The sequence below is a fragment of the Carica papaya genome, chromosome 8 (assembly GCF_054855325.1).
Source record: "Carica papaya isolate Zhongbai chromosome 8, ASM5485532v1, whole genome shotgun sequence".
Lineage (NCBI taxonomy): Eukaryota > Viridiplantae > Streptophyta > Magnoliopsida > Brassicales > Caricaceae > Carica > Carica papaya.
In genome coordinates, this window is record NC_142316.1 from 35,694,693 (window position 1) to 35,711,347 (window position 16,655).

At 35.5% G+C, this 16,655-nt stretch overlaps 1 protein-coding gene across 13 annotated transcripts; it reads left to right on the plus strand.

Moving 5' to 3' along the window:
• Positions 1 to 3,892: 3,892 nt before the first annotated feature.
• Positions 3,893 to 16,366, plus strand: TRFL8 (TRF-like 8). 13 transcript variants are annotated; one of them, XM_088209565.1, is made up of 13 exons: positions 4,103 to 4,887; positions 5,413 to 5,529; positions 6,196 to 6,365; positions 7,820 to 8,006; positions 8,643 to 10,005; positions 12,543 to 12,595; positions 13,304 to 13,385; positions 13,479 to 13,984; positions 14,630 to 14,857; positions 14,937 to 15,005; positions 15,669 to 15,874; positions 15,969 to 16,025; positions 16,121 to 16,366. In XM_088209565.1, exons 8-13 carry the CDS (start codon positions 13,481 to 13,483, stop codon positions 16,233 to 16,235), a joined length of 1,179 nt encoding a protein of 392 aa, XP_088065691.1. In that variant the 5' UTR covers positions 4,103 to 4,887; positions 5,413 to 5,529; positions 6,196 to 6,365; positions 7,820 to 8,006; positions 8,643 to 10,005; positions 12,543 to 12,595; positions 13,304 to 13,385; positions 13,479 to 13,480; the 3' UTR covers positions 16,236 to 16,366. The 13 variants fall into 13 exon arrangements, with proteins under 13 accessions (XP_088065679.1, XP_088065684.1, XP_088065683.1 ...); XM_088209556.1 differs by lacking the exons at positions 6,196 to 6,365; positions 8,643 to 10,005 and adding an exon at positions 5,647 to 5,732; XM_088209562.1 differs by having other exon boundaries at positions 8,643 to 12,595.
• The last annotated feature ends 289 nt before the right edge of the window (positions 16,367 to 16,655 follow it).

The following is a 16,655-nucleotide window of genomic DNA, read 5'->3' on the forward strand; positions in this document are numbered from 1 at the left end:
TCAAATGCCAAGAGTTGATGGTGGGAGAAATGTTGTGACTAACTCTGATAGAACAGGAATCAATGAGTTAAGTGACGAACAGTGGGCTACATTGCTCAGCATATTAAACTTACACAAAATTGATGTTAACAAGAGGTTAACGGGTAAGTAAAATTTTTTATTTTGGATTATTGACACAGAGGTTTCACATTACATAATCGAGACTAATGCATGTTTAAGTGACTTGCGCAACATTATGTCATGTTCTGTTGGATTACCAGATGGAGCGGAGACAATAGTTTTAAAAGAAGGAACTAACTGCTTAATGATTCTAACTTTATTGTTCAATTCACTAATAAATTTTTTGCTATATAGGACTACAATTCAAAGATGTTGATTGGAGTCGGTAAATAACACGAGGGGCTTTACTTTCTCAAATGAGTGACTCCTATTGATGTTTACAAGACAATTGGTGTTGCATCTTTTAAGCTCTAGCATAGAAGAATGGGTCATCCCTACTCTAAGATGGTGAATTTAATTTCTAAAGTTGATAGTACTAGTATAAGTAGTAGTATCAATAATAAATCATGTGATGTTTGTTTTAGAGCTAAACAAACAAGAGAAGTGTTTTCTCCTAGTGATTATAAAGCTAAAGAAAGTTTTGACTTAATTCATTGTGATTTATTGAGAGTTTATAGGGAACCTATTTCTTGTGAAACTGCTTACTTCTTGATAGTTGTTGATTATTATTTTTATGCAGTGTTGATATATTTATTAAATAGAAAAGATGAGGTTGCTTGTGTTCTTAAAAATTTTATCGTAATGGTTAGACGACAATTTGATAAAGATGTGAAAATTGTTAGGATAGTAATGGTATTGAGTTTGCGTCTTTGAATGAATATTTTGCTGAACATGAAATTTTGCATCAAACTTCTAGTATTAGGACACCTCAATAAAATGTATGCGTAGAAAAAAAGTATCGACACATTCTCAATGTGGTAAGAGCCTTGTGCTTTCAAGCACATTTACATACTGAGTTGTAGGGCAAATGTATTCTTACAACTGGATATTTGATTAACAAAATACCATTTGTTTTATTAGATAGTAAAATGTCATATGAGATTCTGTACGCACAGGTATCTTTCTATAAATACATTCAAACTTTTGGGTGTTTATGCTATGTACATGACAGGAATTGGGATAAAGATAAATTTACTAGTCGAAGTTGAAAGTGCGTTTTGGTTGGATACCCGTTTGAAAAGAAAGGTTGGAGGTTGTTGATTTAGAAAATGGAGAATATTTTATTTCAAGAGATGTTGTCTTTATTGAAACAGAGTTTTCATATGCTAACAATATTGTAGATTCATCCTCAGTTGAGAATGAGGTTGTAAATTACTCAATAAACGATTATGAGTCATATGTATAAAATAATATATAGGAGCATGAAGCTTCAACCTCGGATGTGAAGCACGAGGTGAATACTGGATGGGTCATGATGCAGAGATGCCTACTGATGTGAATACTGGAGTAGAAGATAGGGGGTACCAACATGGGAGGACCTATGTGGTCTGATGAACAACTTGGCAAAAGAAAAAGGGTTAAATAACCTTCTGTTTGTTTGAAAGATTATGTGATGCACACCATTTGAGTGAGCCTCTAAGCATGTTCCTTGTTCCAATCAAAGTCCTCAGATACACCTTACCTTAAAACATATTATATGAATTATGATAAATTTTCTCTGTGACATCAGTCTTTTTTTACAGCTGTTACCATTTAGCATAAACCTAGTACTTATGTTGAGGCAATAAAGGATGAACACTGGAGAGAGGCGATGAGAAAGGAGATACAAGTTCTTGAGAACAATAAAACGAAAACAATCAGAAGCAAATGGGTCTACAAGATTAAATATAATTCGAATGAAAACATAGAGAGATGTAAGACACACTTCGTTATCATGAAAAACAGTCAAGTCGAAAATGTATATTATAATGAAACTTTTGCCCCGACAGCAAAAATGGTCATTATTCGAATGTTTTTCACCATTGTGGCTGTGAAGAAATGAAAATTACATCAGATGGATGTACATAATACATTTCTGCATTGTGAGTTGGACGAAGATGTGTCTATGAAAATGCCTCGTAGTTTTGTTTCCCTAAAACCCGGTAAAGTATACAAACTTCGAAATCATTATATAGTATACGACAGACACCTAGGTGCTGGTTTGCCAAGTTAGCAGCAACGCTAAAAACTTATGGATTAAAGTAGTTATATTATGATTACTCACCTTTTATTTATAGAGATCAACACAATTTACTCAATGTTCTTATCTATATTGACAATTTGATTATATTTGGAAATGAGGACACAACTATGCAAAAGTTCAAAGAATATTTGAGTAGATATCTTCATATCAAAGATCTTGAGGAGCTGAAATATTTATTAAGGATTGAAGTAGCATGAAACTTAGAAGGTATCTTCTTATGTCGGCATAAATATGCACTGGACATCATTTCTAAGACTGGTCTATTGAGAACTTAGTCAACTAGCACTCCTCTTGAACAAAATCATAAATTAGCACTTGCCAATAATGTTGATTTACACGATCCTAGACGATATATACACCTGGTAGGGCACCAGATTTACTTGATGATTACTGGACCTAAGCTGTCTTATTGTGTGCATATACTTGCACAGTTCATGCAGCAGTTCGAAGGACGAACATTGGGAAACAACTTTGAGAATTGTTCGATATTTGAAAGAAAATTCAGGCTAAGGTATCCTCCTGCATATTGATTATGACCTGAAATTGTATGCTTATTGCAACTTTGATTGGGCAAGTTGTCCTTTAACACGACGATCGTTAACAGATTAGTTTATTCTTTTGGGCAATTCGCCAATCTCTTAGAAAACTAAGACGCAACATACAATGTCTCGCTCTTTAGTTGAACCAGAATATAGATCTATGACATCTATAACTTATGAACTAAAGTGGCTGAAAGGATTATTGTCTACTTTTAGTGTGATGCATTCATGACCTATGCGTTTGTATTGTGATAGTCAGGTAACTTTACATATAGTTGCTAATTAAATTTTTTATGAACAAACAAAATATATTGAAATTGATTGTTATTTTGTACGTGATGAAATACGAAATGGTAATATCCAAACCAAATATGTCTACACTTTTATGCAGCTTGCAGACATATCTTACGAAGGCTTTAGGTAAGCAACAGTTTGATTTTTTTCTTTGCAAGTTGGGCATTCGGGATCCTCATGCTCCAATTTGAGGGGGAGTATTGGAGAGATTTTAGACTCAGATCATGATCATGATATTCTCTTTAACTTTTAGACTGTAATATTTTTTTTAATTTTAGAGATTAACATAATTATTTTATTAATTTTAAATATTTTCTTGACGTATTTATTCTCTACTCACGAGAATAAAAAGGATAAGAAAAACTTGTGTTCCAAATTACTTGATCTATATATACTTGATCATTTTTTATAAAATAAAAATTTAAAGTTAAATTAAATATATATTAAGTTGTATAAAAAGAATTGCTGAAGCAACCTAAATCTACTATTTAATTTAGGATTTGGCACCGCTCCGACATGCTACAACACTTGCAGGCAAGCTTGACAGTCCAAAGTCCATACTTTACTGACGACCAAGTTCAGACCCTTTCTTTTTTCCCCGTAACAGAGAGTTTAGACTACGAACAAGACCTTAAGGCATTATGGATGATTCCTAAGTGGCATTTTATTTCTCTGTCAGTTGTTTTGGACAGAATATATATATATATATATATATGTTAGTGTTCGCTCTTGTCCCCCTACCGGACATGAAACAAACATTAATTACTTTAAGAAAGAACAATCACAATTAAAAAATATTATTTCGATTCCGTCATATGTATATAATGCGACGAGCCAGCCAAACAGTCCACAGAACCTGCTTATTTCTTTTCATTTCTCTTGCTTCCTGTCGCTTTTTGGCGGTTTCTGGCTTTTCAGTTTCGAACATCTGCTCCAATTCCTCTCCCACTTCCCTCCCTACTTTCCCTTTACAAGGTCAGATTTCCCTATATCTAGATTCTTTCTTGCTAAATATTTGATTTCCTCTATTAATATTTGTTTTCCAAGTTTTTTATGCGGTTTAACATCGGAAATTATGAGCTCATCAGATGGTTTTTATCTACTGATGAACCAGGCTATGTCGGAGATTATGATCTCATCTGATGGTTTTTTATCTACTGATGAATGAGCCTGTTTTTCGAAAGTTAGCTTTGTTTTTTCACATACCTGTCTGCTTCTCGAGAAAACACAGAAAATGAACGAGGAAACTCGAAGTTGGAGTTCACCTTGTTCCTTTTGTCTTTTTCATTCTGTTTACTAGATAAGTCAGCCCAAGGCTCAAGCGACCTCTTTCAGCTCTCATTCTTCATGGTAAAAAGAAAAAAAAAAAAGAAAAAAAGAAGACTCCAATTATTCTAGCTGCGTTGGACAGCTGTATCAGGTCCACTGGACTGTTTCTCTTCATGGTTACCTTTTCCGTCCCATGTTTTAATGATTAAAAAGATATGGACAAGTATAACATATATGTTTCCTCACCAATCAAATGATTTTTTTTTCTTTCTATATCTGAACTTTCGATAAATCATTTCTCTTTCTCGTTTTTTAGGCAGTAATGTTTGTTTTCCCTCTCCCCCATATTCATTTCTTGGATCTGCTATGCATTTGCTAGTTGTTTCTCTTAAGATTTTCTTGGGGGTTAAATAATCTAGATTTGGTTGCGAGTGTTGAGCTGTTAAGGCTGGTATCAACATAAGTAAAAGCATTCGTAGAAAATGATACAGTTTCAGTGGGGCGTCGTGAGCCTGTTTTATGCACAATAAACTTAGAACACAAGTAAGTCAAATGGCAATGCTCAATTAAGCATGATCAACAGTAAATTTACAATGCTGTTTATCTCCGTGCCTAGGCCCAGTTTGTGGCCACAAATTATGTGTCCTTAATGTAACTGGCACTAAGTTGTGCCTGTTGTAGTTTCATCAAATATTGGATTAGCTTGAGTGAGCCATCTTGGGAGACTTTTATTTCCATGGAAGATCCGAGAATAATCTCAGAGATTGGAGATAATAAGATACAGGGACTTGAAAATTACAATGCTGTTCTTGATGTTTTCTTTTTTGGGAATATCTTATCAAAAAAATAAAGATAATGCCCCTTTTTGTGTTGTTTATATCTAGGAATTTTATAATTCATTGAGTAAAGGTAATTAACATTCCAACTGCTGTCCTCTCTTCAAGGTTTAGTGATCAAGGAAATCTTTGTAATTTGTCTCAGTGGATGCTTTGCATGTTGCTTTCTGATGTTGATTAGAAGCGAATTTGTAAATATTCTTTTTTTTTTATTTTTTATTTTTTGTATTAGGGAGGAAGAAAGCATAGGTACAAATATTAAAACATTGAGTTTGAGTTGGGAAGATGAGATGAAATAGACCGGAATCCTCATTTGCTCAACGATTTTGCTGCCATGAAATGCCAAAAGGTGAGGGTGTTTTTTTAAATTAAAAAATGTTGTCGTCAGTTACATCATTCATTCAAATGAATATTTGAAATCTCATTTGAATTCCGGAATCATTTCTGAATAAAACTTGATGTTCAGGAGGTGAACTGTCGGAAAGTAGTTTCTTCTGTACATTATTACAAAGTCCTTAGTAGTATTATCTTCTACCATCAAACATGATACAGGTTATAGCTACTACCTCCTTAGCTTTTCTTTTCACTGCGCATTCTCTCGTGTTGTTGACGGTCCAGCCACCTTGTAGAATGTGTTTCTGTTAGTTTGTTGTTTTATTTATCTGTTAGATTGAGATAATTTTTTTTACATGTATCTACAATTAGGTATTATGAGAGTAGACAAAATAGAGTATGTATTGTTACAAGATCAATAATGTTAAAGCTTTTCTAGGCTTATTGTTTCACATTTGGATGACTTGAATGTTGGCATTTAAAAGGCTTGCCATCATGAAGCTAAGTTAAGTCATAATCAAAATCTCAAAATCCTTTCTTAGGAAAAATGATTGTCAAGCTCAATATGTTTGAACTGAGCATGCTGAATGAATAAGAGGCCGTTAGATATTGTTAATATTGTGACAATAGATGCTGGGATGTTGCAAATAGCATATTTTAACCAATGTATATTTGATACCAGAACTGCAGTTGCATGGTATTAAGCTCAAGTGCTTGATTGGAAGATTTCCGTTTGTTTTGGTGCTCAAAGAAACCAGATTTCTGCCAAGAAATATGCAATTACTGATGTCAATCTCCTTGTGCAAGGGCAACTAACCCTGTTAGCGTCCTAATCTCCTATTAGATGCATAGGTGAAGTTATGCGTTTAAAAGCTTGATAATGATCTTCCCTTGGTTCATGCATATAGTGGCAGGCTTGATTTACAACAAATGACAAGTAAAGTCGACTCATTGTTAGATATTGTGAGGCAGTAACACCCTTGTAAAAAGTAAGATCAACAAGAAGGTTCTTATGACCTTCGCTTAGTTGTCTATGAGAATCAACTGGTTGTGGAGATTAGTTTGCAGTTCTCTGTTGCACTTCATCTCAAGAGATCTTTTGGATATTTGTTATTGAGAAAGGAAAAGACTCATATTGGCAATCAATTTAACAACAAGAATATAATGTATGTTGGTAAGATCAATCATTAAAATTATGTTGGTACAATCTCAGATTGGCAATCTACTTATGGATTTGCTTTCTATTGAGTCTGAAATAAGTAAATTGGGGCTTTGAACTGGTCAGAGAAATTCTTCATTCATAATTTTGTTTGATAAATTCTTTCATTCATAATTTTGTTGATGAAATAGCTTACAAATATTGGGGAAGATAATTGCTACTAGTTTCTCAATTTTGCAGGATGTGATTGGTCCTTATTACAATCCACTTTCTTATTTTATTTTATCTTGAATAACTCAATTTCCTATTTTATTTTATTTCTAAATAACAATCCCTATTATAGTCATATTTCCTATTTTATATTAGTCCTAAATAATTCAAGTTGCTTCTCTAGTTTTCTTTCTAATTGATTCTTAGCTAGAAATCTAAGCTAAAACCATAAGAAGTTTAACACCACCATGCTTTTTTGCATTTATGTTATTGACAATAACATTACACCCTTCTTATGCAAGGTGCTTGTCCTGAAGCACCAAACATGAGAACCAGAGTCGACCTAGAGTAAAGAGCCACCCGAAAGAAAAAGTCCAAAAATCTGGGCATCGTCCATTTCCTGTGGAAGTTGTGAGATCTGGTACTCTACTTCAAACTTTGTGGACTCCTACACCTGCATCGTTTTAATTATTGGTTCACGGATTTTCTGCTCCAGCTGCTCTCTAGCTTGCCTTAGTTGCCTAACATATTCCTTAACAGCCCCATTATAATGCGTATCCCAATTTTCAAGTGCTGAATTCTACTGAATGGCAACCTTGAGTTTTTGCTTTCATGCTGGAAGTTCATTTTTAGACCTCCCAATCAATAGCAACATTCCTAGATTGCTTATTTAGCCACCTCTATGTTACTTTAGGTACAAAATAACAAAAAATGCTAAAAGAAAATGAATTTAGATGGTAACAAATAACAAGCACAAATGCATGTATATATATATATATACACACAAATACATGTATGCATACATACGTGAACAGTGTATGGTGATTTAGAAACAAATTATTGAATTGATGCTCAGTAGGGTAAATTTTTTCCTTGAGGTAATCTCCTTGAATAAGCTTCTGAATAATGGCATCCTATTTTACTTTTTCTTGTAAAGGTAGAAGAAACCTTTGGTCCTCAGTTAGAGTATGAACCAATTGAAGTAGAGCATATACTTGCAGAACCTGAAACTGATAAATTTTCAGTGGATGACATCTTATGTTTTGGTAAAGAAGATACAAGGAAAAGCTCAGTGTTGGAGGAAATCTTTCACGGGTTTGACTATGGCTTTACAGGAAAATGTGGTAATGTTTTGATGCATTCTTTATTAACTCAGCACTGCTTGTTCCATGTTTTCAGTCAACAACAGTGAAAAGTGGGATAGATCTTGAAATGAACCTTGTAAGGGGCCATTTTATCCCATGAAACTAAAATTTTGAAGTTAATATTAATATTATTTTTTAACATACTTGGATATATCTTTATCTCTGCTTACTTTTTAGAGTTATCTCTTTCTTTCATGTCTTTTTTTTCCCTGTTGACTGTCAGTTTCTATGGTAATTTTAGTGGACACAATTATTTATAATATTTGACATGTTGATTTTGGAGAAAAAATAATAATTTTATTTCTCATCATTAAATTGTTACATTTGAAATATTTATAGAATTTCTATTCTACTAATGAAAAAATTCTTACTGTACTACTATTTTAATTATATGAGATTATTATTTTTATAAATTTTGAATTACATAATACCAAATAATAAATTAAAATAATTACATAATAAAATATGTTACTCAACACCCCCTTCAAGTTGGTGTAAAGTTATCACAAATGACTAACTTGTAGATCAAGTTCTGAAAAGTCATCCTACAGTTTACCAATGCCAAAGGATGCCCAAAAAGTGCAGTAAATTGGAATTATATCTGTCATGCAACAGCTGACTTGGTTCGGCTCAAAAAATGGCTCGGGTTCGGCTCAAAAACGACTTGGCTCAGCTCGATGCAAGCGGCTTGGCTTGGGATTTGGCTTCCTCGCTCAGGCATATCTGCAGTACACGGTGGTCAGAAAAATGAAGCAGATCGCGTCTGCGATCTTGCGCGAAGGCACAGCAGACGATGCGTCTGCGAAGCGAAGCAGATCGCGGCCAAAAAAGCTTCCCGCGCATGGCTCTGCGCATGGCGGAAAAAGAAGGCTATGCGTCTGGGCATTTGTGTGTCTGTGCGACACAGATGGCCAGAGCGAGGGTCTGTGCAATGCGGAAGGCTGGTGAGTTGCGGCCAGCAGCTCAATGCGCGGAGGAAGAAGGAACTGGTTCGCACGGCTCTGCGCGCGGTGGAGGAAGGAACCAACCGCTTTCGCACTTCCTCTGATTTGTCCTCTCCTCCCCTGATCTGATCTCTGATCTGCCATCTCTTCCCTTGATCGGATTTTATGTTGATTTTAGAGAAAAAATAATAATTTTATTTCTCACTCTTAAATTGTTACATTTAGGGTATTTACATAATTTCTATTCTACTGATAAAAAAATTTTTACTGTACTATTTTTCTAATTATATGAGATTATTATTTTCATAAACTTTTAATTACATAATACCAAATAATAAATTAAAATAATTAAATAATAAAATATGTTACTCAACACTTCCCCTCAAGTTGGTGCAGGGTATCACGAATGCTCAAACCAAGTTCTGAAGAGTCATCCTACAGTTTACCAATGCCAAAGGATGCTCAAAAAGTGCTGTAAACTGGAATTATATCTTCATGCAACAGTTGGCTCGGTTCGGCTCAGAAAACAGCTCGGGTTCAGCTCAAAAACGGCTCGAAGTCGACTAAAAAATGACTCGAACTCGGCTAAAAAACGGTTCAGCTGAAAAACGGCTCGGTTAAAAAATGGCTTGGCTCAAGCTTAAAGTCGGCTCGGCTCGGCACAAGCGGCTCGGCTTGGGCTTGGCTTCCTCTCTCAGGCATATCTGCAGTACACGGCAGTCAGAAAAATGAAGCAGATCGCGTCTGTGATCTTGCGTGAAGGCACAGCAGGCGACGCATCTGCAAAGCAAAGCAGATCGCGGCCAAAAAAGCTTCCTCCATGTGGCTCTGCGCACGGCAGAAGAAGAAGTCTATGCGTCTGGGCATTTGTGTGTCTGTATGACGCAGATGGCCGGAGCGAGGGTCTGTGCAATGCGAAAGGCTGGTGAGTCGCGGCTAGCAGCTCAATGCGCGGAGGAAGAAGGAACTGGTTCGCACAGCTCTTCGCACGGCTCAATGCGTGGTGGAGGAAGAAACCAGCTGCTCTTTGCGTGGTGAAGGAACCGACTGCTTTCTCACTTCCTCTGATCTGTCCTCTCTTCCCTTGATCGGATATCATGTTGATTTTGGAGAAAAAATAATAATTTTATTTCTCAATCTTAAATTGTTATACTTAAAGTACTTATAAAATTTCTATTATACTGATAGGAAAATTTTTATTGTATAAAATTTCTAATTATATGAAATTATTATTCTCATAGAGTTATAATTATATAATACCAAATAATAAATTAAAATAATTAAATAATAAATATGTTACTCAACACATGTAGATGCAGTGAACATTCTAAGCTATAGGTTTGGGGTGACTGGTTTCTGATCTGGTAAGTGTAGGATGAGTATTAGAGAAACTTGTACAGATCTTATTAGAGAAATTTGTACAGATCTGATAAGCAGAAGATCGCTGCTGGTAGGATGTTGGATGGGGGAACAACCTTATCAGGTTTATCCTAATTTAAATTTGATGAGGTGGTGGCAGGAGAAGGGTTAGGATCTTCATTCGTGTGGGAGCTGAGAGAACTAATACCTTGATACTAACAAGATGAAAGAGGAAAACGATGCAACAGCTAACCTTTTTCATTTAGGTAAGTGTTTCCAGTTAAGTACCAGTATGTGTATAAATACCTGGCACCCGATTGCATACAATTCATGCATTTGATGAAGGAAAACTTTCTTTCCTGAATCTCTCTCTGTCTTTCTTTCTGCTTCTCTCCCTCTCTAAACTGGTTCAATGTGACAGTATTAAACCATCTCCAAACATGATTTGATGTAATCCACAATGAGAAGAAGAGGGAGAAAGATTACTAGATTGAAAGGTCATATGAGTAGAAGCAAGAGACTATATTGCTGATCATTGAGATTAGAAGCAGGAAATGATCTCTGGACATTATCAATAACAGGTACGACACAACTTTGGAAAGAGCGAGTAAGCTGAGGGCAGTATAGAGCATTATGATTAAGTTGAGGGCTGAATTGACACTGGATAGAAGGAACTATCATTGATGATGTGGGGGCTGGTCGTAGCAAACCTGGAGTAGAGGAGGAATAATTGATGTTGGAGTGGTATTTTAGAGATGGTTGAGGTTGAGTTTTAGCCACCATGTTTGTATTCTTGTGATGTAATTATTGACTATTGCCACGGTGTTGGCCTTTTTATTGGTTTTGTCTGTAACATTGATGGGAAGATTTGCCGTTTGTTTGAGCAGCAAGCAAGGAAGAGGAGAGAAAAAAGGAGCAGGGTTATCAGCGCAGCTAGCAAGTTTTTGATGCTTGGTTAGATGCATTTCTTGGAGGTAAAGTGCAGTCTGAATTGTAAGAAATGAGGGAAGTGGTTTATGAGAACTCAGGCTGATTACTACATTTTTATTTTCAATCAGCATTCCAAGTATTTGAAGGACAAAATCTTCTTTAGGGATGTGGTGATGAATGGAAAGGAGAGAATCATAAAGGGCTTTGAGCTTTTGTACTTAAGCATCGATGGTAAGATCATGTTTTTGGGTGTGATTGAATTCATATTAAGGTGCAGGGAACAGGTGTCGGCTTGAACATGGAAGGGGTGTTAAAAAAAAAAGCAGTGAGAATTTGATTTGGGTTTGAGGAGACTGTGGAGAGTACCCAAAGATGCAGTGGCTTGGATGCAGGATATACAAGGGAGTCAATCTGCTGCCAAATGAGGCTATTCGGGGAGAAAGACTACAGCCTGAACCATGAACACAAGAACTCCATAACCTCTCAATACTGCTAAAAATAAAGATTTCCATGTATAGAAGTTTTAAGTCTAAGGTTTCACTAATACAATTTCTTATTTTAGAAACAGCAAAGGAGAGATGAGAATATATAATAGCAAGTCAGTTGGTAGAGAAGTCAGTTGGTAAACTCATTTTAGCAGGAGAACCAAAGTAGCTTTGATACCTTGTAAACTTTGGGATGGATTAGTCTGGTGAGTTTCTTTCATTAAGTAATCGTATACATACACACAAGAGAACGCCATTTATGTAGAACTCTATGCATGGATAAGAAGAAGAAAGGTATAAATATATTCTATATATTATCAGGTATATGATATATGATTTCTGAACGAGGAAGTCAGTTAAGGTAAAGGTTAAAGGAATAAATATGTCATGATTCACTAACATAATGTCATATGTTATTAAAAAAAAAGAGCATAATTCCATGTTGGAAATCTAACAAGAGGGAAGCTCTGATAAGTGACACCATGTAAACTTTGAGATAAATTTTACTCTCTGTTTTGCATTTCATAGAGTGACAGTATATTTATACACAATGAAGAGTCCATGTTTTTCAGGACTTCGTACAAGATAAAACGACTACAAGGCTGTGTATATCCTAAAAAACACTTGGGCCAGCCTACTATTGAATAACTGCATGAGATGATACAAAACCTAGATTTACAGTGTTGAATTTCTTTGTTGATGGCTGGATAATTTACACATTTGGATTGCTCGGTTATTAAATTGTCTCCTACTATTTGCTTGTCAGTTTAATGGTTTTTCTTCTGATTTTTTACTAGGTGGGCTGGAGTCTAACAATATTTGTGGAGGCGAGTATGATTCAAAACTTGAAGTATGTGTCTCTTTTTGTTGAGCTTTATTATGGTACCTTCTTTGTTATAATATTTTAGATGCCTTCATTTCCATGCAGCAGGAGTTTGTTAAGGGCTCCACAAATGCAAAAATTATACCTTTTAGTGAGGTATATCAAAGAAGAAAAAGAGTAGGAGTTTAATTGTGTTCAGTTATTTAGTAGATTATGGAAATCATGTATCAGGCGTGATATGTAACTGGTCAAATATGTATTATGTGTGATAGTTGTAAGTTATGTTGAAATAAAGCAGAATAAGTTAGGATTAGGACAAAGGGGTGGTTACAATAAATTTGGAAATAACTTCCAGGATAACTGCTCTTCTGTTGTAATAAAAGCTGCTATTTTTTGGGACAGATTTTTGTATGAATAAGTTTTTAAAAAGTTTTGAGTACTTTCTTCCCAAGAGATTATAAGGTTCTCTTTTAATGATCGTTTAGACTAAATTCCAGAATATGCAAAATAAGAAAAAGTCACAAACATCTCCAAACTCCTACCGATGTCTATCTTCATAGATCCATAACAAGATCCACTAGTAGGGACCCTAACAGAGTTGAATTCTTTATAGACATTTCTTAACTTAGCCTGCTTTATCTGGTTCCCCTCGTCAGGTTCGATAATTTACAAGCAGAATTAATTTGTTTTCCTTTTGTTTATGGGGTTGGATTACCTCGTGGGTGATTGTTCTAGGTTCTTGATGGATTACTGGATGAAGTTGATGATGTTCGTGCAGCTGATGATCTCTCTACCGTGTGTGAAGATTTTCTTCTTGGTAAACCTAATGGATTTACGATGTTGTTAGTAGTGGTGGAATGTGGACAAAGTTATGTTAATTGTTTGTTTTACCTGATTATTTTGAATGCAGACATGGACTTTGCACAAGAAATATATGAATTGGACTGTAGTCTTCATGAAGAATTATTTTTAGGTAACTCAAGTTCAGAAAGTCATTCTCCTGGACTCGGTGGAACTAGTAACAGTGCGGTTGGGATATCTGAATCTTCAATGGAGATCATTCCAGATTACAAATGGAAGAATGATCCACATAATGAGAGGATTGGTTGTGGTGTACATCACACCAGGAGCAAATGTGAGTGTCAAGCACCAACTGAGGATAGTCTTGACCTTATCTCAAAGAATATGCAGAATCTTGATGAGCTGGATGATGATGAAAAACCATTAGTCAGCTTTTTGTTGTCTACTAAGAATGAAAAGAACTCAGGTCGAACAGCCAAATGCAGCACACATCTTGAACAAAAGAGAATGCGTAGGCCTACTCGCAGATATATTGAAGAATTTTCAGGTTTGAAAACGAGACAGACAATGAACGGAGAAGTTCTAACTATTGCTTCAGATGATAATCACCTGAAGGTCAGATCTCATAATTGACGTTCTTAACAGTATTTTAGGATTGAAGGCATTTTGCAGCTTGATACTTTTAGTAAAACAGTAGTGCAACATGGTCTAAACCTTTGTTTTGAGAGTAGTTCCAAAAAAAAAGGTCCTCATAGATAGGATTGAAATTCTGTAAAGCCTATGACTTTCTATCATTTTTAAGATGAAATCCTGCCCTTCCTCCTGCTCTCCTTTCTTCCTCCCCTTCTTTTTCTGTATGCTTAAAAAAACAAATGCATCTCTTTATGCCCCTTTGAATAGTTATGTCTGTATTTGTTGGTTTCACTAACATGATGGTTGTCGTCTCAGATATTTTGGTCTGTAGTGTTTTTTTTTTCCCTTTTAAAGGTGAGAGTTGGCCACTGTTCTAATAAAATGGATGTTGTGGCTAACTCAATCTTCTTCTGTTGGAAGGCACAGTTGTCTCTTTGTATAAGAGAGATGTATGAATATATAGATTAATTCGTTCATTCAACAATGAAATTGTTTCAAGTCTTTTCTGTCCTTTTTTTTTTTCCTTGAATAGTTCATTTTCTTCTTGGCGCTGATTCGATCAGCAAAGCATGTTATGCTATCCCTTCAGATTTTTAAGTTTCAACTTATTTTCCTGTTTCGATACAGGAGCTGGAATCTGATGATGTTATTACTTCATCCGAATCCGAAGATTGTTGCTTGACAGTCAAAAGATCTAACAAGGGTGGAGATCGGAGGAAGCACCAAAGGATGTGGACTCTTGCTGAAGTGATGAAGCTGATTGATGGTATTTCTCAGTACGGGGTTGGAAAATGGACTGACATAAAGAAGCTTATGTTTTCTTCTTCTGTTTACCGCACTCCTATTGATCTGAGGGTACATGACTTTGTTTTAGACAATTCATATTTCCTCTTATTTTAAACTTGAATTTCGTTTAATTCTCATGAACGTGTAGGACAAATGGCGGAATCTTTTGAGAGCTAGTTGCGTGCATAAACACAACCAAAAGCACAACCATATAGAGGTTAGTTTTGTTTCACAAAAAAGAAAAAAGAATCACAAAAAGGCATGGAGGCTGTGTTTCTTCTCTTGTTTTTTCTATTTTGGTTGTTAAATTGCTTCCTTGTTCTTCCTCAAAAAAAAAAAAAGAAAAAATAATTAAAAAAAAAAAAAAGAAAATGCTTGTTATATTTCTGTACATTTCAATTGTTTAAGATGTTAATTAACATTCTCTTTTTTTGATGAACTATCTGAGGATTTTACTTGATATCTGAGATCAGTTGCAGACCAAATTTTTTATGTTTGGAAATGCTGATTATGCTTCATTGCGTTCATGGCTATGAAGATACAACTTATGAGTCATTTGCTATGCATGGACATTATAAAACTCCCTTGTTCATACGGTCCAAAAAGGATGAGTATTTGGACTTGGCTATTTCTGATTGTTAGATCAATGTCAAAACCCAATCAAGGTACTTAAAATTGTCAACTCGTTGAGCTTGTTTGTCGATTATATGCATGTGCATGAAGTGTGTTTTATATCCATGGATGGTTCATGGTACATCCTAGCAAATAGATCTTATGTGGCTATCAGATTTTGGGTGAGATTGTTCTCTGTTTCTGTGCCTTAACTGTTTAGCAAAATACTGTTTCCCATACTAATATGAAGTTCAAATGGATTTTTCAGGTGGAGGAGAAAGTGAAGCATGCTGTGTGCCCTCTTCCGAAGCATGTAATACACCGTATCCATGAACTGGCTGCCATTCATCCATATCCAAGGAAGAGAATCTCAAAATTTTCATATACCAGCCAAGTTACCTCACCAACACTGCCCCTCATCCCCAAGGGTTATCCTCTTAGTCTTCATGGCAGAAATGTGCGGAGGAAGAACCTGTAAATGAAAAGCAGTTGTCAGTTGCCTGCATCTTAAATTCAGTTGTATAGAAAGTATCTTCTGATTTACAGTCTTCCTTTTTTCCCATTTTAGGCCATGGGCTGTGCATATACATGTTAGCAGATCAGTTGAAGGATCTGGACGCAGAAGGTTGTGAGTGTTTACGAGTGGGTCTAAATTCCCAATTTTAATAGCTGGATATTTGGCTATTGATGTTGAAATTAGAAAAGCTTTTTAACTTTCAGGCCTTTTTTCTCCCTGGAGCATGGCTGCAAATTTTGTTTCTTCAGTTTTTCCAGTATGCCCTGCCTGAGAGGCACTCAACGTTTCTATGTCAGATCGAATTGTTGTCTAGAATGAGTGATAAACCATGGAGCCAAAGGTTCAGTGAAGCATTGTGTCATTTCCGTAGTTACCATGATATTTTGGTGCGCAATCCAATATTATTTGGTGCTTTTCCGAAGAAAAGAAAACTATTTTTTTTTTTTTAATTTCTTAGCTTATTCTTTCATATTGTTTCTTCTTTCCACTGCTTTCACCCTGGCAATCAGCGTGGCGTCTCTGCTTTTGTCTGTATATTCCGCGGACAATAACTCTTTCATATCAAATCAGGTTCCAATGTTGTTAAGATGATATTTAAGAAATTTGTTGCTCTTGTTTTATCCAGTCTTTCTTGTACAAGATGGTTTCCTGACTTGCTCGAGGTTAAATGAGATTGTATTTTCCTAAAAACAGAAAACACGAGTTAAATACACAATTGGTGGAGATGATTGCAGTCGA

Excerpts from the sequence above, each read along its gene's own strand:
- TRFL8 (XM_088209553.1), top strand. Across the intron at positions 12,596-13,303 it reads AGTATGATTCAAAACTTGAA|GTTCTTGATGGATTACTGGA; the intron begins GTATGTGTCTCT and ends TGATTGTTCTAG. Across the intron at positions 14,858-14,936 it reads GCACTCCTATTGATCTGAGG|GACAAATGGCGGAATCTTTT; the intron begins GTACATGACTTT and ends ATGAACGTGTAG.